At 47.2% G+C, this 23,696-nt stretch overlaps 2 protein-coding genes across 10 annotated transcripts in view; one reads left to right on the top strand and one right to left on the bottom strand.

Moving 5' to 3' along the window:
* Positions 1-14,674, bottom strand: part of FAM168A (family with sequence similarity 168 member A) — a 235,585-nt gene extending 220,911 nt beyond the window's left edge. The window contains exon 1 of one of the 2 annotated variants that reach the window (XM_042904870.1): positions 14,371-14,674. The gene's annotated coding sequence lies outside the window, so the exon portion shown is untranslated. Of the gene's footprint in view, positions 1-1,879; positions 1,973-14,370 lie in introns of those variants that run through there. The other variant, XM_042904869.1, reaches the window with a different exon arrangement.
* On the top strand, positions 213-16,100 carry PLEKHB1 (pleckstrin homology domain containing B1). Of its 8 annotated transcripts, XM_042904876.1 has the most exons (9): positions 213-491; positions 634-716; positions 3,414-3,489; positions 4,641-4,793; positions 5,374-5,476; positions 6,575-6,614; positions 9,238-9,342; positions 14,091-14,190; positions 14,762-16,100. In XM_042904876.1, exons 2-9 carry the CDS (start codon positions 699-701, stop codon positions 14,896-14,898), a joined length of 732 nt encoding a protein of 243 aa, XP_042760810.1. In that variant the 5' UTR covers positions 213-491; positions 634-698; the 3' UTR covers positions 14,899-16,100. The 8 variants fall into 8 exon arrangements, with proteins under 8 accessions (XP_042760810.1, XP_042760809.1, XP_042760817.1 ...); XM_042904875.1 differs by lacking the exon at positions 213-491 and having other exon boundaries at positions 569-716; XM_042904877.1 differs by lacking the exons at positions 213-491; positions 634-716 and adding an exon at positions 2,026-2,182.
* The last annotated feature ends 7,596 nt before the right edge of the window (positions 16,101-23,696 follow it).

Genomic DNA, 23,696 nt, shown 5'->3' with positions numbered 1-23,696 from the left:
CACTTCCTTCTCTTCCTTCCCCTCCTTACCGTCTGTATTCCCTCCCTTACTCTCTCCCTTCCTTCCTTGCACTGTGAGGCGGATATTTAATTAGGAGAAGGCAGGGGTGGGACGTTTCAGGGTCAGAAAGGCACTGTGGTTTGGTAAAGCTGGTTCCTGGGGATGCACGGAGACGTAGGAGCTCAGCGGCTAATAGGATTGGTCATGGCGAATCCTTCAGCAAGGCGCGCACAGCACGAAGGGGCGAAGCTCCGGGGTGGCTCAAGGTCAGGATTACAGAAATTCAGAAGCGAGAGAAAGCTTAAAGAGCCAGGCTGTGCAGCCAGGGCTGGGGTGATGGCACTGTCCGGCCAGGCTGGAGAAAGCAGATTTAGCCACGCCCCGACCGTGGGAGGAGGCCCGTCCCGCCCCTGCTTCGGGAATCTTAGAGATACTAGGCCAAGACCACAACCAAATTACCGATGATTTGTTACCCAATGAACTGAATGAAGGTCAGCAGCTGAGATCAGTCCGGGAGGTTGGGGAGTGACTGGAGAGGGAGGACGATTTTTCTCTAGGATCTGTATGCCTCCTCTTACCTCCCCCTTCCGGCTCCCACTTGGTAGCATCTTCCTGATCCCTTTATCTCTTAAGGCGCTCAGGAAAATGACCCCCTGCAGGAACCTTCTGGGAAATGCTGCCCTGGCCGCCCAGGAACCATGAGTCCTGCAGCCCCGGTAAGGAACAGGTCTCTGGGACAGGAAGAAGGGTCCAGGGCAGGGTGGGTGCCCCTCTCAGACAGGGTTTAGGACCAAGAGCCCTTCAGGCCCTGACATCCCTGTTCTCTGAATGACATCCTGGATCTGCTCTTAGTTGGGGTTTGGTGGGGTTAAGCTATTTAGGAAATGATCCTGGAAGAGGAGCCCAGGTTGTAGATACAGAAACAATATTCTTTCTCCAGTTGGGCCTCCTTCATTTTTGACTATGCCCTAGAGAGATCTTTTCTACCCACAAATCAAACCACCTAACTCTCCATCTTGAAACCCCCACCCCCAAAGCTCCAGTCACTATGTCATAATACCCAAGTAAGTCTTGAGCCTGTCATCCCAGGCTTCATGTTATGTCCTTGCAAAACCTGTAGCTTCATCCCTTTCCACTCCCCATGCCCTCCCCACCCCTGCACTGTACTTTCCAAACACACTGAAATACTGCATATTCTTTTGAACTTTCCTTTTTAAAATTTTTTTTTTTAATGTTTATTCATTTTTGAGAGACAGAGAGAGACAGATAACAAGCTGAGGAGGGGCAAAGAGAGAGGGAGACACAGAATCCAAAGCAGGCTCCAGGCTCTGAGCTGTCAGGAGAACCCGACACAAGGCTTGAACCCATGAACCGTGAGATCGTGACCTGAGCTGAAGTTAGACACTTAACTGCCTGAGGCACCCAGCTGCCCCATCTTTTGAACTTTCTGATCAGTGCTCATATGATTCTCTTAGGTCTACCCCCTGGGAAACTACTCATCCCTCAAGAACCCTTTTTAGCCTCCTTGGGAGGCCTTCCTGAACCTCCTGGGCAAAGTCAGACTCTTTTCTCCCATTGTTAAATCATACCCTGTGCTCTACTTGTGTTTCCATTTAGTCTATCCCACCAGACTGGAAGCTGGGAAAGGAAGGAGGGAAGGCCTTGTCAGGTGCTCCTTTGTGCCCTCCACTAGCATCCAGAACAGTGCCAGGCACAAACCGAGTATTGAAAAAACGTGACAAGACTAGGAGCCTGGCTTACTTACTTACTACCTTACTTTTTTCTACAGAATGAGTTAATGATTCTTAGGAAATGTATTTCATGATAAATGAGCGCACAGATGTCTTGGCAAAATAAAATTGCAGGTGCATCTGCTCACCTGTGCTCCAGGTCAACACAGGGTTTCCACCCAGGACAGGCCTTGTGCAATCCAGCTCTAGGGCTTCAGACTACAAGTCCCAGAATGCCTCGTGATCGCGCATCTCTCCCCGCCCCATCCCCTCCCAGGAGATGGGGCGGGACCTGGGGGCGGGGCCCAGGGGCAGCCAGGCCCGGGGCGCAGCCCGGGTATTGATGCCCCAGGCTCTCTGGGGCACACAAAGCGCAGGCGCAGCAGGTTGGGTAACAGCAAGCATCAAGTAGCGGCCGTTTTGGCAGCAGCATCCGCCACAGGTGTAGACAGGTGGGTGCATCAAGGGGAGGCTGGAGAGGGAGTTTGCACCTGACCCTCTTTGTCTGACCAGTGTAGGGCTTGGAGAGGGGAGGGAGTGGCAGGAGAAGTAGGGACAAAGCCAGGCGTTCCAGCTCAGGTGTTCCAGCTCTTGCTACGCAGCAACAGGTGTAAGCAGGTGGGGGAGGGGCAGAGCCACCTATTCGCAAGTAAGTCGCCCTCAGGAACAGAGGGAACCTGGATTCCAGTCCAAGCTCCATCGCATACACGGACAAGTCGTTTGCTGTCCCTCAGTTTGTCCATCTGTAAAATAGGAGTCAAGATTCTACCCATCCAACAGAGTTACAGTGGGGACAAGGTGACGTGGTATAGTACATGCAGTGGTTTCAGAACTTGGCTGCACATTAGAATCACCTGGGATCTTTAAAAACTATCAGTGCTTGCCTCCCAGCCCCAGACCTTCTGATTTAATTGTTATGGGGTATGACCTGGGTATTGAGAGTTTTAAAAGCTCCTACTGTTGTAATGGTTAGAAGTTGGGACTGCTGGGTGTGAATGCTGGCTCCTCTGTTTACTAATCGAGGGGATCTGCGTAAGTGGTTGAAGTTCTCCAGGCCTGTTTTCTGGGAGTAACAAGGATTTTCATGAGGTTTCAATGAGATAATAGACAAAAGCACTGAGAAGCATATCCAGCATATAATGCTCAGTCAATAATAGAAGCTATTGAACTATTATTTTACACACTTTGTAAACGGCTCAGGTGAGATTCAAATGGGAGGGAAGCTTTTTTTTTATCATGAAAGTCCCTCATTCATTGTCATGATTCTAATATTCTGTGCCGACAGCATTTCAAATTCCCAGGGTTTCCAACATTGTTAACTGTTCCCCACTCCAGCCTCTACTTGCCTCATAGACACAAATCTAGAAACAGAAGCCAGAGAGAAGGGACATGGCAAAGGTTTTGGAGCTGAGATTGGAATTCAGGCTCCTGACCCCCACCCCCGCACAATGGGTGGCTGCCCTGCTGACCCCACGAGGACAGTGCTCCCATTATCTTTCTAGAGCAGAGAAGGAGAAGGAGACCGGCAGGCTTGCCCTTGTTTGTTTACTAACACTCTCTTAAACGTTTCCACGTTTTCTCGGTGGCTTCCCCAGGGAGGGCAGGGCTGGGGGCTTCTCTTTGGGGAGCTGCCCCGGAGCTGCTGATGAGGCTTGTGTGTCCTGTGAATCCTCTGTCCGACAGGTTCCACCTGACTCCACCCTGGAAAGTCCTTTTGAAGAAATGGCCCTGGTGAGGGGCGGCTGGCTGTGGAGACAGAGTAAGTAACCTTGGGCCAAATCCTCGTCCATTGTGTACCTTGTCCAGGGACAGGGGTGAAGGAAGTGGCTTGTTAGGTGTGCCACAGTGAACACTTCTCCCAAGAAACAAGACCCTTTTTACCCTTTCTCCTTTGTTTATACTCTTTCCTCTGCTTGGAGTGTCCTTCCTATTCCTGACTGCTTGGAAAATGTCCCCTTCTGGGAGAAGCCTTCTCTGACTTTTCCTCTAACCTCCACTCCGCCTCTGCTGTAGCACCAAGCTGGGTTAGAGGCTCCCTACACTGTTCCCAGTGCGTTATGCATACCTCTGTTATAGCACGGATCCCCCCAAAATGTAACTGCCTTCATCTATGGGTCTTACCACTCCCCCACTCCATACTGACCCCAGACTGTGAGCTCCTCGAGGGCATGGACTGGGTTTGATGCTCTGCATATCCACAGCACTAGCCCAGGGCTGGCCATGGAACGAGGCTCAGAATAATATGAAAATGCCTCTATGCTTTGGGATCTGTAAAGCCTTAAGAAGCTTCTTTATGACTTTGCCTTTTCTGTTAAGATTTTCAGTCGTAAAATGTCCAAAGGTAGGGCTCAGGCTTCCAGACCCACCTCTGACCAGAATCATGATCTGAAGAAGAGCTCTCCTGGGTTAGGGGTTCTCCAACACCCCATGACCCATTCTCAGTTCATTCAATTCAGCAAACACTGAACCCAGGTCCTGCTGGGTGCCAAGTCCAGGGTGGGGAGCTGTGGACACCCCAGTCCGGTAGAAGAGGCTGACACTACAGAAACAACTGTCATACAAGTGCAAGATAAGGGATTAGATGGAGGCTCAGGGTAGGAAGAGGCCTTTACCCTTGAAACTTGGGGCTTGGCCTTGGAAGCCCCCAAGGAAGGAATCTGGTCATTCATTTACCATTCAACACATTTATGGAGCTTCTGCTATGTGTTAGGCCCATAAGCACATAGGGAGGCACTGGGTAAGCAAGGCAGAAAGAGGTTCTGCCATCATTTCAGGGGGTAGATAGACAAGAAAGGCATGGTTATAACACTGGGGGCTGCGGGTGAGGGGATTCTGGGAGCCCGTCCAGGGCTCCTGCCCCCTAGCAGGCTCTGAAATCAGCCTGCCTAGCAAATGTGAACTTTTGCACAGGCTCCATCCTCCGCCGCTGGAAGCGAAACTGGTTTGCCTTGTGGCTGGATGGGACCCTGGGCTACTACCGTGATGAGACTGCACAGGACGAGGAGGATCGTGTGCTCATCCAGTTCAATGTCCGCAGCATAAAGATCGGCCAAGAGTGCCACGGTGAGAAGCCCTTTTCCCTCTGGCACTGTGACTATGTCCATGGCCCTCCCATTGTGTCTGTCTGATAACATCTGCATGAGGCTCTTGCCAGCTTCAGAGGGCTTCCATAGACATTGCTTCTGGGTCTCTCAACTCCAACTCATGTGGGTTTGAATTAAGATAGCGGTTCCTTATTGAGTTCCTACCCTGTGCTGGGCCTGGGTCCTGTGCTGGGGTCACAGAGGTAAGTCAGACAAGGTTCCTGCCCTCTGGGTGCTAGAAACTGGATAAAGATGAAAAGAGATAAGGAGGATCAGAGAGGTTAAGTGACTGGCCTAGAGTCACAGAGCAAATCTCCTCAACCAGGGCTCAGGCCACAGTCATAACAGGGTAACTGATAGATGTCTAACTATGGCAATAGGCAACGTGGAAAGGTTGAAAGGCTCTGAAGAGTAAAGCAGAATCCCAGAGAAAGTGTGTGAGATCAGAGGAGGTTGGCAATGGCCAATAAACAGGACCTGGAGGTCCGTCCCTATTCTTGTTTCTGGTTTACTGGGGCCTGTGCCCCGTGGAAACCCCATATGTGTGTGTCTGTCTCTAGATGTGCAGCCCCCAGAGGGCCGGAGCCGAGATGGCCTGCTGATTGTGAACCTCCGGGAGGGCTCCCGCCTGTATCTGTGCGCAGAGACCAAGGACGATGCCGTGTAAGTCCTCTCAGGAGAGGATAGGGAGAGATCTTGGGGAACGTAACCGGATGCTTCCTCCTCACTGGGCCTTCTGATTCCCAAAGTGTAGGAAGAGGGGACAAAGATCAGTCAACAGGGAAGAGGTTGGGCAGAGTGGATTTGAATGGCTCGTGGTGATTGGTGTGGTACCCAGAAAAGTCCTCACATCACCCTGTGATGGAACCTGGGACTAAGGAGGGAGGAGAGGGCACACTGGCCTCTCCTCAGGTGTGTGGTCCTTGATCATACATCGTGTATTTAGCAGGCTCTGAGATGAGCCCTCACTTGGGGGTGATACAAAGGAACAGACAACTCTGTGGCATCCGTAAAGGACCTCCCTTCCCACTGCCTCTTGAGGAGACGCCTTAGTGGGTGGCCTTTGATCTGAGGTGGAGACCCTGCCCCGCCTCACAGAGGCAGCCCACTGTGTTGCAGAGACATGCCAGTGTCTGATGCAGATCCACACTGTGAGGCCGGGTGTGTCTGCTTACTCACATTCTTTCCCTTCCTACCCTTGGGCTGAGGGGTCAGTAGGCCTTTGCATTGTAGGAGAGTGAAAGAGATGGGGTGTGTGGGAGTGGGGGAAGCTGAGCTCTGGCCCGACAAAGCACAGAGCCGCCTTGTCCACACTAGCTAGGTGCCATGGCAACCAACAAAGGCCTGATTGTCCTGTGTCCACTCGGCCCTCACGGGGCTCTGGGGTCAGAGCGTTGGGGAACTGTGTGTGTGTAGGTTTGGGGTGTGGAGGTGAGCTGCAGCTAGAGAACCAGCCCAAGCATGCCAGAATCCGAAGGCCCCAAAGAGACCACCCAAACCCAGCTGTCTAGTGTCTAGACGGGGAAACTGGAAGAGGGGCAGACTGTGGACTAAGAATGAATTAGGAGGCTCCAGCTCAAATGAGGGCTCTGTCTGTGTGACTGGGGTGGGAGAGGGGTTTTGTCTACCCAAGGGGGTCAAGGGGACCTCCCCCCTTTACAGGAGACTGGGGCTGAGGCTGTGTTGAGGACGAAAGTCTTAACAGCTAGGGGCCCAATCTCCCAAACTCCCTCCTCAAGGTCTGATGGGTTTGCTTTGCAGAGCGTGGAAGACGGCGTTACTGGAGGCGAATTCTACCCCGGTGAGCCCCCCATTCCCTCCTTTTCCCCTCCCCACCCCTTCCTGCCATGGAATCATGGGTGACTCAGACTCGGTCTCCACCTGCCAGGAATTCTCAATTCCCATAAATGTGAGTGAATAGGCTTGTGTGGACTCAGAGACTGTGAGTCCAAGTGTAAAAGGACAGAAGACAGACAACTGGTGCTTGGAGAAGAGAGAGAGACTGTAGGGGGTGGCATGTAAGCTGGGGCAAAGGAACTGTCTTTTATTGAGCAACTATTATGTGCTAGGTGTGACACAGGTGCAGTTCCACCTACTCCTGACAACAGTCCTGTGAGGCTGGGATTATTATTACCTCTCTGAAAAGGATAAGATTGAGCTTCATTCATCCACACAACAATTATTTACTGAGTTCCTACTATATTCAGGCACTCTGAAAAAGGGCAGGGATCAGAGGTGAACTAAGTAAAGAGATGTTGGCCCTGTTCTCCTGGGTTCAATCTAGTGGGCAGCCGGGTGTGAGGAAGCAACTACTCACACAGTTAATGATTCTATTGCAACGGTGTTAACTGCTTTGACAGAGATGTGCACCGTGCATTCAATGTGTGACCACCTTGGTGGCCTGGTCCAGATGGGAGTTCAGACAAGGCTAAAGATGAGACCCTGAAGGATAAACAGAAATTGACTGTGTAGAAGGGGTGGGGTGGGGTAAAGGGAACAGCTTTCCAGGCAGAGGAACTGCATGTGCAAAGGCCCTGAGAAAGGGTAAGACTTCAGTAAGTTTAAGAACAGAATGAAGGCTGGGGCAGCTGGAGCTTAGGAAGGGAGAGCAAAGGGAGTAGGAGGGTTGGCAGGGCCAGGCATTATGGGATGTGTTAAGATGTTGGTTTCTGCTAAGAACACCAGGAAGTCATTGAAAGCTTTTAAGCAGTGGGATGATATGAACAGATCAGACCAGATTTGTGTTTTAAAAATATAGTCTGGCTGGTCAGTAGGGAATGGCCTGTAGAGGGTAAGAGTGGATGCCAGGAGACCAGTTAGAAGGCTGGGACAGAGTCCTGGTGACTGGCTGGAGGTCTGGTCTAAGGCCTTGCTAATGAGGATAAGACATATTTAGGAGGTAGAGTCAATAGAGCCTAGTGATTGATGGAGGTGTGGGTTTGAGGAGCTGCCCTAGGCCCCCAGCTCAATGATAGCCCAGCTTGGCCTTGACCCCATCTGCCTGACTCCACATTGTGTGCTTGCTCCTTCTATGTGTGGTGCAGTGGAGCCCAATCTCACTCAGAGAGACTCTGCTGGAAAGTAGCAGAGAAGACTGGATTGTATTTAGAACCCTTCTTAGACATGCACCTGCTGAGGGCTGAGCATTGTGCTCAGTACCTGCCATCAGTTATATCATTTAATCTTCCAACAGCTGCGGTAGGGCTGTACTTTTAGTTCCATTTTACAGATAGGGAAGTTGAGGTTCAGAGAGGAAGTGACTTGTCCAAAGCCTCATAGTCTTAAGTCAGCGGAAGAGCCTGTATTGGAGCCTAGGTCAGTGAGATTTGGAGGGAAGGGCATTACTGGTAGAAAGAACTGCATGAGCAGAGGTGAGGGGTGAGATGTGCACGTGTGTGTGTGTGTATGTGTGTGTAAGTGCCAGGAGTCTGTCCTGGCTGGACAATAATACATGGAGGGAAAGAAATGGGGGAAATGACCTCTGAGGAGCGTTGTGGGAAATGACAAAGGGCATTAAGAAGGGGGGACTTGGCCAGACTTTGGGGAGCAGATTCAGGCTTCTGGGTGGAGACTGGATTAGAAAAAGCTGGAAGTGAGGAGGCTGGAACAGTAGTCTACAAGGCAGAGACACCCCTGTTGGCTAACCTGGCTCTGAGCTCCAAATTCCCCATAGGCAGAGCAAACGAGTCCCACCCAAAAGAGGCAGAAGGAGGTGAGGGCTGACCGTTCTGTTCTGCACTCTGTGACTCTATGAAGCTGCCTTGTCCCTCCTCTGCCTGTGCACCTTCCTGCTGCTCTGTTTACCATAGTCTCTGCTCTGACCCTCTACTCCCCCTCCCACTGTCCGCCGTCACACACACCTGTCTGATCCCAGGGCTTGCTTGAGTGGAATGTGTTTGTGCCTCAGTCTTTGTACCAGTGTCTGCGTGTCTCTGAGTGTTCATGCCTGTGTCCGTGACTTCTCTCTGTTCTGTGCCTATGTAGGAGTGACCTGCGCTTTGTCCCTCCATGTCCTGCAGATTTATACCCCACTCTGGACAGAGGCTCTTCCAGGGAATATAGGGCCAGGGTCACAGCCAAGGACAAGGCTGGGAGGCCAGTGAAGGGGAGGACAGGTGGGTGGGAGGGCAGATCAGAGTTGTTCTGTCCTTTCTGGAGACTGAGAGCCTCAGCAGCCTAAAACCGGTGAAGGTGGGCTAATTATGGAGGGACACTACTGATCCTTCTCTGGGTAACTTTGGCAAAGTGTCCCCCTCTGAGCCTCCCTCCATTACCATGGGCTGAGGAGGAAGAGGACCACTCTTTCCCCTGCCCAGCTGGCAGAGGGCTCAGGTTGGGCCTGTTAAAAACTGAGTTTCTCCAGATATAGAGGGCCACTGACACCTCCCTCCCTCCCCCTTCTTGGGTTTCTGTGGCTTGAGCAGGCCCCAACCGGAGCCACCGTCCCTCCCAGGAGCCGCCGGGTTTGCCCCAAGGTCAGGTGTGTGACCCGCTCGTGGAGCCCCTGTAAGGTTGAGAGGCGGATCTGGGTAAGTGCTGGCTCAGCCCTCCCTGCCTCCATTCTGGCCACAAAGATGTGCCTCCAAAACTGGGCCTAGTCACATCCCTTCTCTGCTCACAAACATTCCATGGCTACCTATCACTCACAGAACACCAACCACAGTCCCATTCTCAAGGATCCAGCCTGAGATCTCAAGGATCTCAAGTCCCATTCTCTCAGGATCCAGCCTGAGCCAATCTCACCTACCACATCCCCTCATCCCCTGTGCTGTAGCTGCTCCTCCAGCTTCCCAGCTGCACCAGACCTCTTGCCTCTTCCCAGGCTTTGCACATGCCGTTCTCTCTGCCGTAAAGACTCTTAGTTTCCTTATTCCTCTGACAAACTGATGCTTAGCCTCTAAGAGCCACTTCAAAGGCTACCACCTCCTCAGGGAGGACTTCCCAGACCTCCAGGTATTGTCACTCCCTTCACAGCCTGCTGGATTAATGCTTAGTATCATCTTATTAGGCCTCGTTTCAAGTCCCTTTATTTCGGTCTCTATTCTCCCATGAGACCTGGGACTTCCTCCAAGGCAAAGACTGGGTCTGATCAGCTCTGCCCCTATGGAGCCTGGCTCAGTGCAGTGCTGGGTATACAGCAGGTGCTCAATGAGTACTTGGTGATAGGGACAGTCTGTTTTTTGTTTTTAATTTTTTTTAACGTTTATTTTATTTTTGAGACAGAGAGAGACAGAGCATGAACGGGGGAGGGGCAGAGAGAGAGGGAGACACAGAATCGGAAACAGGCTCCAGGCTCTGAGCCATCAGCCCAGAGCCCGACGCGGGGCTTGAACTCACAGACCGTGAGATCGTGACCTGAGCTGAAGTCGGACGCTCAACCAACTGAGCCACCCAGGCGCCCCAAGGGACAGTCTGTTTTGACCCTCCTTCTTCCCGGTGCATGGAGCTGGGGCACAAGTGGGCCTCAGGCAGTGTTCACCAAATGAGCGAATGAGTGAATGACTAAAGGGAGGAAGGAGGAGTGAAAAACCTCTGTTAATGGCATCACTATCACATATCATAATTTAGTCCACATCTGTCTCCCTTCCTCCTACCCCAGAATTTCTGGAAAGCAGGATTGGGGGATGAATCCTATCTCTGTCCCCAGTGCTCAGCAGGGCATGGGGTGGGTACAGTGGGGGCCTATCTTCGAGTGCTGGTGGTCTTATAGTCAACTGTGAACTCCTTTTCTAGTACAGTGGTGTTTGATGTGGCTGTGAGTTAGAATCACTTCAGGACTTAAAAAAAAAAAATCTAAACGTTCATATCCTACCTCTGGATGCTCTAATTTTGTAGGTCTGGAGTGGGGCCTTGGAAATCTGTGGTTTAAAAAAGTTATTCAGGTAATTCTGATGTCCAGAACCACTGAACCCAGAAGGCTAGGTCTACCTAGGTTCAGGTGCATAGACGTGGCTCAGTTGGATTCTCACTGTGCCTTGGGAGTGGGCATTGTAGGAAAGACATTGTAGGAAAGACTATCCCTATTAACAGATGTAAAAACTGAAGCTCTGAGAGGCTACATAACTTGACCGGGACACTTGATTCTTCAGTGGCAGGACTAGGATTCCCATCCCAGCATTCTGAGACATCCCCCCTACCCAAATGAGGATGTAAGTTTGTTTAAAGATTTTTTTTTAAATGTTTATTTGAGAGAGAGAGAAAGAGAGAGAGAGAGAGAGAGAGAGAGAGAGAGAGAGAACACAAGTGGGGGAGGGGCAGAAAGAGAGGGAGACACAGAATCCAAAGCAGACTCCAGGCTCTGAGCTGTCGGCACAGACCCAGATGCAGGGTTCAAACACACAAACAGTGGGATCATGACCTGAGCTGAAGCCAGAGGCTTAACCGACTGAGCCGCCCAGGCACCCCAAAGATGTAAGTTTGTTTAAAGTGGGGATGCCTAAAAATGGGGTTTAAAAAGCTGTAAACCTTATAACAACAGCTTTTCTGAGGGAAGGGAACTTATTTGTATGTGGCCTCCTGATTGGCTGACCCTGCACTTGCAAAAGGGGCTGGGCTTGCAGAAAGGGAGAGGATCAGGGATCAAGCCCTTACGTTCTGTCCCTAAGGTCCCTGGAGGACCCCTGCCTCGTTGCCAGGTGACCCATATGAGTTTACCTCTGGGCCTCCCAGACCTAGAGGGTAGAAACAGGTGCCGCCAAGGGGCATGAGTTGGTGTTTTCCATTCTCTCTGAGGCCAGATGAGGCCACAGGCTCACTGTGCAGCTGCCGTGCAGATACAGGCTCTAGATCCTAAAGTCTCTACAAATAAAAATGGGGATCTGAGTGCTTGGATCTCTCTAGACCCTTCCAGGCATGGAGCTTAGATCCTGGCTACCCACCACCAGAAAGCTCTATTGGATCACTTTTAGGGAAGAGCACAGTGAGGGAAGTCACTTGAGACTGAGCATTGTTTGAGCCTACTGTGTTACCCTGGAACTGGTCATTGTCCCTAAATTGAGGCTGGACTTAGAGCTGGGTGACCTTAGTTCAGTCTGGCTCTGTATTTGACTCACTTGAGATAAATTCAGTACATTAGGCAGCTATCATGTTCCAATGAGGCCTAATTAGACCCCCTTGTGGGTCTCAAGTCTGATGGGAGAGACACACTCACAGGGATACAAACAATGACACTGCAGAGTGACTGGTGCTGTGATAAGGAGAGTCTAAGGGCTAAGTCTGTTCTCCCAACAGAACCTGAGGTTCAGGGAGAGTAATACTTGGGTTCAGTCTGAAAGATAAGTTAGGTAATTGAATGAAAAATGAAGAAAGCATCCTCATCAAAGAGAAATGGCATGGAGGGGTGCCTGGGTGGCTCAGGAGGTTCACGGTCAGGCTTTGGCTCAGGTCGTGATCTCATGGTTTGTGAGTTCAAGCCCTGTGTCAGGTTCTGTGCTGACAGCTCAGAGCCTGGAGCCTGCTCTGGATTCTGTCTCCCTCTTTCTCTGCCCCTCCCCTGCTTGTGCTCTGCCTCCCTCTCTCAAAAATAAATAAACATTAAAAAATAAAAAAAAAAAAAGAAATGGCGTGGGGATTTGAAATCACAGGTATGTATTTAGAGAAACCCCCTTTACAACCAAATTTCTTGAAAGGGATGTCATGACATGTTGATTCCATGCCTTATTTCTCAACCATTCTTCAACTCTCCATAGTCTGGATTCTCCCCCTAACCACTCCTCTGAAAAATGTTTTTTCAAGGTCATCCACAACTTCCAAGTTGCCAAATCAATGGCTTATTATTCTCTTGGCACTGGCCAAAAGGATGGACAGAAGAGCATAGTTAGAGGATAAAATCATGAGACTTTGTGGCTGGTGTGATATGGAAGACAAGCGTGTGAAGATGAGAGTGCCAACCTGATGCCTTGGTTTGAGTATGTGGTAGTGGCATTTAGAGAAAAGCGTTTGTGGAAGAGCAGGTTCAGGAGATAGAAAGGTGATGAAATCCCTTCGAGATAGGTGGAGTTTAAGACACCTGACTTCTAAGAGGAGTTGGACCATTCAGGGGTGACACCTAGTTTGAGAGAGATATAGAGTAGAAGGGAGCTAAGAAGAAGGAGCCAGGAGACTAGGGGATCTTGCTCCCTCTCTAGGTCTACTACCTCATGGGTAAAATGAGGGGCATGGATTAGGAGTTTCTATTTAATTCAGCGTATATTTATTGGTTCTTGCTATTCACTAGATCCCATATGTAACAGAAATTAATCAGAGTCCGTGTCTATAAATAGCTCACATTTGGGGTATAGGCAGGAAAGTCCAGGAGGAAAGATAGCCCATAGAGAACTTAGGAAGAAAGAATTCTTTCTGAAACCAAAAGGGCTTCCTGGAGTGGATGATTTCTGAGTTAGGCTTTGAGGGGTTGATTCTAATGGAGAGACTGCTTTCCTCCCTCAGAGAGAGAAAAGTGACCATTCTTCTCTGAGCCTCCCACCCCCAGTTCTGTGGTAATGTGGAGATAATAATGCCTGCAGTAAGGATTAGAGGAAGTAATACATATGAACACCTCCCTCGGAACCTGGTACATGGTGGATGCTTGATAATACTTTAGTTACTTTCCATCCATCCCCTCCTTTCTTTTCCTTCCTCCCCAACCTGCTTTTACTTCCGGGCCTGGGGGCTGGCCAGGTGCCCTACCCAGTGACTAGGAGAGTAGAAAAATCCATTGGCTTTCTCCAAATGGGACCATTGGAGAGCAGCTAGCAAATATTAGATTACATAGGGAAGTTGGGAGACATGGGGAATTTAAAAATCTATATATTTTTGATGTTTATGTGGAGAGAGCGCATGAGCAGGGGAGGGGCAGAGAGAGAGAGAGAGACAGAGACAGAGAGACAGAGAGAGAGAGAATCCCAGGCTGACAGCACAGATCCTGACTCGGGCTCGGGGCTCAAGCTCACAAATTATGAGATCATGACCTGTATGGAAATCAAGGGTCCCACACTTAAACAACTGTGCCACCAAGGTGCCCCGCTGTGGAGGATTTTTGACCAGGGGAGTGATAGGTAGGAGGGTAGGGTGAGGAAATGGGATCTGGATGTAAGGGCTACAGTTTTAGAGGACAAGGACCATGGACCATGTGGGGAGGCAGGGCCTTTCTCCAGGAGCTTGCTGGTTCCTGGGGATCCATTTCTAACCTTGAAGAAGTGGTTTTGTAGGCCCAGAAGAACCTAAGCAGGGTGTGGTGGGTAGGGGCCCAAACCTGGGCCAGGGAGTTTCTGGGCAGTAACCCAGTGGGGCTCCCCAGGTGCGTGTCTACAGCCCGTACCAGGACTACTATGAGGTGGTAACTCCCAATGCTCATGAAGCCACATACGTACGCAGCTACTACGGACCGCCCTATGCAGGTAAGTCTCCAGCCTGGCCTGCCCCCTGCCCAGATCCAGCCCCAGGCCCCTGCAGCTGGGACAGAAACCACTCTTGTGGGGACCACGGATTTTTCCGGGCGGTACCCACCACTGGGCCCTCCCCATCCCGAGACTCGGAATATCTCTTGAACCAGTGTACCTCCACACTCCAGAACTGACCTCACTTCTCTAGGCTGTCTGACCAGCAATACCCGTTTCTGAGCTGCTGGCGACCCCTGGTGGCTAACGCGGGAGCGGCCGCCTCCTTCCGCCCCAGGGGCTGGCGGTTGGGAACGCCCATCCTCTGATGTGGCCTGGAGGTTCTTAGAGATACTGAGTTTCCTCGCTGTTCCACTCTAGCCCCATGGTCCCAGCAGATCCAAGGCCTGTAAGCCCTGGAGAAGGAGTGCAAGTCCTTTCCGCATCAAGGCCTCAGTTTCTCCGATTGAGGTGCAGAAGAGTGGGCTCAGCTCTTTACCCTGGGTTGGGCATGAGTCTAGTGGGAGGAGAGGAGTGAAGATCTCTCTGCTCCCTACTCTGAAGTCCCCGTCCCTCACCGTTCTCTCCACAGGCCCCGGCGTGACGCACGTAGTAGTGCGGGAGGATCCCTGCTACAGTGCGGGCGCTCCGCTGGCCATGGGCATGCTCGCGGGGGCCGCCACAGGTGCCGCGCTCGGCTCGCTCATGTGGTCTCCCTGTTGGTTCTGAGCCCTGGGACTGGGAGTGTGGACCCTGCGCCTAGACCAACAGACCCCTTTTCCTTCTTGACCCCACCCTCCACGATTTAAGTCCTGCTGTACTTCGGCTCCTTCTTCTCCACTAGTCCCCCTGGACTTGGATCATCCATATCCCACTCCCCCACTCTCACCCCTTGCGTTGCAAGAAGCTATCATCCCAGGCACAAACATAGCTCAAAATCCTTGTATCTATTGCCAGACACCCCAGACTTTTGTTATAGACACATATAGACATGGTTCCCTCCAATACACCAGGACACAGAAAACGACTCATGTGACTTAAAGTTCCCAGGTACTGGAGACCGAGGAGTCAGGTTTTTTCCTCCAGCACCTCCATGGTTGCTGGGAAAAACAGAAGTAAACAAACACTTGACAGGACAGTTATCAATCCTTTGACACATGAGGGTAAAGAACAGAAGGTAGGCTAGGAGTAGGGTTGTTGCAAGAGTGCAGAGCAATGATTATCATGGACATGTCCAAGGAATTAAAAGTTCATTTAGGCTGGGGTGGGGACTGGGATAAGATCATGATGGCCCTCCAGGCTAAAGAGCTTGCTGGGTAAAGGGGAGATGTGAGCTTTTTGGAGGGAAGTTTCATGATTGCGCCTATAATGAATATATTGCCTGTTAATACTGACACATACTGAAATCCAAAACACTCTCTGAGGTTAGCCCCATCCTTCCCACTATCAGCTTCCAGGGTCCCCTGTTCCTTCAGTGCTCAGAAAACACTTGTTCCCATGTTAGGGGTGCCTGGGGCAGCAATTGAGTTGAACCTGGGGTCCCCTTGCTGGGGGGCAGATAAGCTGTGTTCAGGACCTCCAGCCCTAGGATGGTGCTTCCATCAGGAAATGCATTCCTGGTCCCCAGGAACTTGGCCCTCTGTCCATAACTGTGGCTGTCACCATCTTAGGCTTTGTCTCTTCCTTCACTCTGGGGGAGATGGCAGTGTTCACCTCTAGGGCCTGATCCAGTGGGAAGCCCCATGTGTGCCTCCCTGTATGTGGCCCAGCAATCTCTCCATTTGGCTCCTTTACAATTTCCTCTCCCACCCTGTCTTAACAGAAGAGCTAACATTCCTACCCAGTAGCCAGAGTAGCCTGCTAAAGTTCCCTTGTAGGTATGGGCTCTAGTGGCCCTGCTGCAGAGACTAATAAAGATATGGTTGGCTCTAGCCCTGGCTCTGGCTCTTTTGTCCACCTTCCCCTCCCCGCCACGGTACTTGTCTCCCTGGGACTCAGCACCTACTTGTGCCTTCTTTGGTATAGTAAGAAGAGTGTGTGGATTCTGAGAGCAAGTAGAACTGGAGACAGCATCTTAGCTGAGCAATTTGGGGCAATTCACTTAACCTGTCTGGATCTTGCTTTTCCCATCCATAAGGTGGTAGGTTGAAGTTGGCCATGCCTGAGGGCTCATAAGGAGAGGCTGCCTCAGCATAAAAAGATGGTCAACATTGCTCCTCATCAGGGAAATACAAATCAAAACCACACTCAGATATCACCTCACGCCAGTCAGAGTGGCCAAAATGAACAAATCAGGAGACTATAGATGCTGGCGAGGATGTGGAGAAACAGGACCCTCTTGCACTGTTGGTGGGAATGCAAACTGGTGCAGCCACTCTGGAAAACAGTGTGGAGGTTCCTCAAAAAATTAAAAATAGATCTACCCTATGACCCAGAAATAGCACTACTAGGAATTTACCCAAGGGATACAGGAGTGCTGACGCATAGGGACACATGTACCCCAATGTTTATAGCAGCACTCTCAACAATAGCCAAATTATGGAAAGAGCCTAAATGTCCATCAACTGATGAATGGATAAAGAAATTGTGGTTTATATACACAATGGAATACTACATGGCAATGAGAAAGAATGAAGTATGGCCTTTTGTAGCAACGTGAATGGGACTGGAGAGTGTTATGCTAAGTGAAATAAGTCATACAGAGAAAGACAGATACCATATGTTTTCACTGTTATGTGGATCCTAGGAAACTTAACAGAAGACCATGGGGGAGGGGAAGGAGAAAAAAAAAAAAAAAAAAAGGTTAGAGAGGGAGGGAGCCAAAACGTAAGAGACTCTTAAAAACTGGGAATAAACTGAGGGTTGATAGGGGGTGGGAGGGAGGATGGGGGGGGTGGGAGGGAGGATGGGGGGGGTGGGATGGGGGGGGTGGGAGGGAGGGTGGGTGATGGGTATTGAGGAGGGCACCTGTTGGGATGAGCACTGGGTGTTGTATAGAAACCAATTTGACAATAAATTTCATATTTAAAAAAAATTAAAAAAATAACTATAAAAAAATAAAAAAAAAAGAGATGCTGCCTCAGGGTGTCTGTCATCTGAACTAATGAGTGATCCAGGCTGTGCCCTGTCTGCTGAGAGTCCAGTGGTGTTGAGGTCTTTTCCAGTAGGTTCTTATCCTTCTAGAGTTGAATCAATGAGTTGGTCTCAGAAAGCAGGTGGTCAGGGAAGGAAACAACCATTTTGCATCAGACCTTTTGAGGCTGCAAGTGACAGAGACCCCCTGCTCAAACTGATTCAAGCTAAAGAAGGGAAAGCATTGGGTCATATAACTGAGAAGTCCAGAAACTGCTTGGTGCAGAAATTCAGTGTCCCTTAGACTTTGTTTTCATCTTTATAGCCACTGGGCTTGCCCTTTCAGAGGCTTCAGTGATACTCAGCAGCTCCAGACCAAATGCCCTTCTGGGTTCAAGTCTAGCCAAGAGAGCTTTTCTTCTCCTCATAGTATGAATAAAAGTCCTGGGACTGAAGAGCATTATCCCAAATTGGGTCCTGTGGTCATCCATGAGTCCATGGTGATCTGGAAAAGATGATCTAAAACAACAGGGCTTACAACAGGGGTGGAGTGGTGTCCCAAAGAACGTTTAGGGCACTGTTGCCCAGAAGTAGGATGGATAAGTGGCAAAAACATCAGGTGTCTGCCCCAGCCACATTCCCAGAGACACCAACTTAGAGGGAGACATAAACAAACACCAGTGATTCAATGAGATGAGGTAAGTGAGGAACATGGTACAGTGCGAGCTCTGAGAAGAGGTATTCAACTCTGCCAAAGGAAGTGGGGAAAGATCTGGGGCAGGGATGAACCTTGAAGGCCAAGCAGGGAAGGGAGGGAGAGCTTTCCACACAAAGAACACATGGAAGAAATGGCATGAGCAATGGCCTCAGAGGACTTTGGTCTTGAGAGCACAATGAAGTTCAGCCTGATGTCACAGTCTATTTCATGGTGAGGAGGGATGGTAGATGAGGCAATATTATAGAGAACCTCCCACAGCTGGGTTAAGTGCTCTTCTCTGTGCCCCTACAGCCTCAGGACTACCATTTATCACCCTGATGAGACCTGGTTCTTTCCACTCACCCCATTGAACAGGGCAAGACAAATGGATGTTTCAGATGTAGTTTGCTTCAAAATCTCTCCACTAATAGGATTGTGGCATGAATTTTTTATCTTCCAGCTGTCCAGTAGACAATTGTTCACATATACATTAAAACAAACATTCTCAGAAAACAGTCTGACCTGGAGTTGACTTATGGACCATATCTGGCTCACACATTCTTTTGTTTGGTCAGTACAGTGGTTTTAAAAAGTTTTCAATTAAGGGGTACCTGCATGGCTCAGTTGGTTGAGTCTCGGCTCAGGTCGTGATCTCGCGGTTCATGAGTTCAAGCCCTGCATCCGGCTCCCTGATGTCAGCGCAGAGCCCGCTTCAGATCCTCCGTCCCCCTCTCTCTCTCTGCCCCCTTCCCCGCTTGTGCTCTCTCGCTCTCAAAAATAAATAAACATTTAAAATAAAATTAAAAAGTTTTGAATTAAAATGTGATACCACTACACACCACCTAAAAGGCTAAAGGTGAAAAAGACTGACAACATTAAGCAAATGGAAATCTCACATGACTGTAAATTGGGACAACTGCTTTGGAAACTAATTCGTAAAGACAAATATATGCATACCTTAGAACCCATCAATTATACTCCTAGGGTACACCAAGGAGAAATGCGTACATATGTTTACCAAAAAATAATAGGTATAAAATATCACAGAAGTAGTGGAAAAAACTTAAATTCTAGAATAGGTGGATCTATGGTATATTCCACTCACAAAATGGAATACTGTTCATTGAAAATTACCCATAAGTATATGTAAAATTGAGAGTGAATAAAAAAAATGAGTGAAGGGAAAGTGGGAAAATAGAGTTATACTATGCAAAGTTTTCTGTACTTTATGGGAAGTAGTACAATATTGACTTAAGTGTATGCTGATAAGTCAAAGACGCACAAGGGAAGAAATAAGTGTTGGCGAGGTTGTGGAGAAAAAGGAACCCCTGTGCACTGCTGGTGGGAATGCAAACTGGTGCAGCCACTGTGGAAAATAGTTATGAGGTTCTTCAAAAAGTTAAAAATAGAAATACCCTATGACCCAGTAGGCCCACTATTGGCTATTTACCCAAAGAATACAAAAACACTAATTCAAAGGAATAGATGCACCCACCCCTATGTTTGTTGCAGCACTATTTACAATAGCCAAACTATGGACGCAGCTCAAGTGTCCATCGACAGATGAATGGATAAAGATGTGGTACATACACACGATGGAATATTACTCAGCTATAAAAAAGAATGAAATCTTGCCATTTGCAACAACATGAATGGAGCTAGAGAGTATACTGCTAAGTGAAATAAGTTGGCCAGAGAAAGACAAATAACATGATTTCACTCATATATGGAATTCAAGAAACAAATGAACAAAGAAAAAAGACAAACCAAGAAGCAGACTCTTTAATTACAGAGAACAAACTGATGCTTACCAGAGGGGAGGTGGGTAGGAAGATGGGTGAAATAGGTAAGGGATTCAAGAGGACACTTATCAAGATGAGCACCGGGTGATGTATGGAATTGCTGAATCACTATATTGTACACCTGACACTGATATAACACTGTATTAACTATACCAGATTAAAAAAAAAAAAAAAAAAACACTTGAAGAATTAACAATCAGTCCTTCTCAAACTTTTCTCAAAAAAAAAAAAAAAAATTAAGAGGAAGCACTTCCTAACTCATTCCATGACAGCAGCATTACACTGATACCAAAGCCAAAGATAATACAAGAAAACTACAGACCAATATTGATTTTAAAATCCTCAAAAAACCACTAGCAGACTGAATTCAGCAGCATATTGAGAAGAATATACACAATGACCAGAAAATACACACAATGATTTATTCTCAGAATGCAAGGATGGTTCTACACATGAAAACTGATCAATATACTATATTAATTAGTAGAATAAAAGGGGAAAAAACCCATGATCTTCCTAATCGATGCAGAAAAAGCATTTGACAAAATTTAACATGTTTTTATGATAAAAACACTCAATAAACTAGGAACAGAATTTCCTTAACATGATAAATACTACATTTAAAAATCTATGGTAAATATACTCAATGGTAAAAGACTCAAAGGTTTCCCTTAAGATCTGAAAGAAGACAGAATGCCCACTTTTGTCACTTATATTCAACATATACTGGAAGTTGTAGCCAGAGGAATTAGTTTAGAAAAAAATAAAAGGCATCCATATTGGAATGGAAGTAAAATCAGCTGTTTACAGATCATATCTTATTACAGTTGACCCTGAACAACACAGGTTTGAACTGGGTCCACTTATATGCAGATTTTTTTTTTTTTTCAAGAAATACAGTATGGTACTGTAAAGATACGTTCTCTTCTTTATGATTTTAAATCTTTTCTCTTGCTTACTTTATTGTAAGAATACAGTATATAATACAAATAACATACAAAATATGTGTTAATTGACTGTTTATGTTATTGGTATGGCTTCTGGTCAATAGTATTTGTAAAGGTTTGGGGGACTAAACAGTTATATGCAGGGGCACCAGGATGGTGTTCAGTCACTTGAATGACAGGCTCTATTATTTTGGCTTAGGTCATGATCTCATGGTTCATGGGATCAAGCCCTGTGTTAGGCTGCACGCTGGCAGTGCCAGAGCCTGCTTGGGATTCTCTCTCTCTCTTTATGCCCCTCCCTCTCATGCACTCTCTCTAAAAAATTAAACATTAAAAAAACCAAAAACCAGTTATACATTTGTTTTCATTTTAATTCTGGTATAGTTAACATACAGTGTAATATTAGTTTCAGATGTACGATATAGTGATTCAACAATTCCATACATCACCCAGTGCTCATCACAAATGCACTCCTTAATCCCCATCATCTATTTCACCCATTCCCTCACCCACCTCCCCTCTGGTAACCATCAGTTTGTTCTCTATAGTCTATTTTTGTTTTGTCTCATTTTTTTCCTCTTTGTTAGTTTTGTTTCTTAAATTCCACATATGAATGAAATCATATGTTATTTGTCTTTCTCTGACCGACTTATTTCACTTAGCAGTATACTCTCTCTAGCTCCATCCATGTTGTTGCAAATGGCAAGGTTTCATTCTTTTTTTATAGCGGACTAATATTCCATTGTGTATATGTACCACATCTTTATCCATTCATCTGTTGATGGACACTTGAACTGCTTCCATAGTTTGGCTATTGTAAATAATACTGCAATAAACATAGGGGTGCATATATCCCTTTGAATTAGTGTTTTTGTATTCTTTGGCTAAATAGCTAGTATTGTGATTACTGGATTGTAGGGTAGTTTTATTTTTAACTTTTTGAAGAAACCTTTTACTGTTTTCCACAGTGGCTGCATCAATTTGCATCCTCCACAAAAGGGCTCCTTTTCCTCCACATCCTTGCCAACCCTTATTGTATCTTATATGCAGATTTTTGACTGCACAGGGTCAGTGCTCCTAACCCCAGCATTGTTCAAGGGTCAATTATATGTTAAAAACCCTAAACATTTCATACAAAAATCGTTAGATCTAATAAATTTAGCAAAGTTGCAGGATACAAAATCAATGTAAAAATCAGTTGCATTTTATAAACTAGCACTGAACAATCCAAAAAAGAAATTAAGAAAAAAGATTCCACTTTCCATAGCATCAAAAAGAATAAAATACTAAGGAATAAACCTAACAACCAAGGAGGTGAAAGACTTGTATGCTGAAAACTAAGACATTGCTGACAGAAATTAAAGGCGTAAATAAATGCAATGTGCTTCAAAACTTACTACAAAGCTACAGTAATAAACACAGTAGAGTACTAGCATTAAGGAGAGACATACAGACCAATGGAATAGAATAAACAACCCAGAAATAAACTCTTACATATGGAGAATTGATTTTCAACAAGGGTGCGAAGACCATTCATTCAATGGGGGAAGGACAGTCTTTTTGACAAATGCTGCTGGGGAAAGTATGTCCACATGCAAAAGAATGAAGCTTGGCCCTTATCATACACAGTATACAAAATTAACTCAAAATGGATCAAAGACTTAAACATCAGAGCTAAAACTATAAAACTCATTGAATAAAAACATAGGAGAAAATCTTTGTGATATTGGATTTGGCAATGATTTCTTACATACGACGCCAAAAGCACAGGCCAAAAAAAAAAGGTAATTGAACTTCATCAAAATTTAAAACTTTTGGGCATCAAAGGACACAATAAGTGAACACGCAACCCACAGAATGAGAGGAAATAGTTGTAAATCCATGTATCTATTACAGGATTAATATCTAGAATATATAAAGAACTCCTGTAATTCAACAACACAATAAACAACTACATTTAAAAATGGGCAAAGGACTTAAATAGACATTTCTCTAAATAAATTATATAAACAGCCAGTAAGCAAGATGTTTAACATTACTAGTCATTAGGGAAATGCAGATCAAAATCACCATGAGATAGGTACCACTATACACCCACAAGGATGGCTATTATCAGAAACATCAGAACATAAAAAGTGTTGATGAAGATGTGTAAAAATTGGAACCCTCATATAGTCATTGCTGCTGGGAATGTAAAATGGTGCGGCTGCTGTGGAAAGCAGTTTGGTATTTCCCCAAAACGTTAATATAGTTAAACAGAATTGTAAGACCCACCAATTCTACTCCCAGGTATACACTAAAAAGAACTGAAAACAGGGATTCAAACAGGTACTTATACACCAATTTTCTTGGCAGCATTATTTTAAATAGCCATGGGGCGCCTTGGTGGCTCAGTTGGGTTAAACATCCAACTCTTGATTTTGGCTCAGGTCATAATCCCAGGGTCTGGGATCGAGTCCTCTGTCAGGCTCCATGCTATGCATAGAGCCTGCTTAAGATTTTCTCTCCCTCTCTCTCCCCCCTTCTCCCCTGCTCACACACTCTTTCTCTCAAAAAATAAAATAAAAATTGAAAATGCTAGGCTTATAAAAAAATAAAACGTAAAATAGCCAGGGGCGCCTGGGTGGCTCAGTCCGTTAAGCATCCAACTTCAGTCAGGATCTCACGGTTCATGAGTTCAAGCCCCATGTAGGGCTCTGTGCTGACACTTCAGAGCCTGGAGCCTGCTTTGGATTCTGTGTCTCCCTCTTCCTCTGCCCCTCCCCCATTTACCCTGTCTCTCTCAAAAATAAACAAACATTAAAAAAATAAAATAGCCAAAAGGTGGGAACAATCCAAGTGTCCACCAACAGATGAATGAGTAAACAAAATGTGGTATATACATAACTTGGGCTTTTATTCAGCCATGAAAAGGAATAAAAGTCTGATACAAGCTACAACATGGGTGGACACTAGGACAAATATTGTATAATTCCACTTACACAGTTATCTAGAATAGGCAAATTTAGA

This window comes from Panthera leo, chromosome D1 (assembly GCF_018350215.1).
Source record: "Panthera leo isolate Ple1 chromosome D1, P.leo_Ple1_pat1.1, whole genome shotgun sequence".
Classification (NCBI taxonomy): Eukaryota; Metazoa; Chordata; class Mammalia; order Carnivora; family Felidae; genus Panthera; species Panthera leo.
The sequence above is the reverse complement of the archived record's forward strand: the minus strand, read 5'-3'. Positions and strand labels throughout refer to the sequence as shown.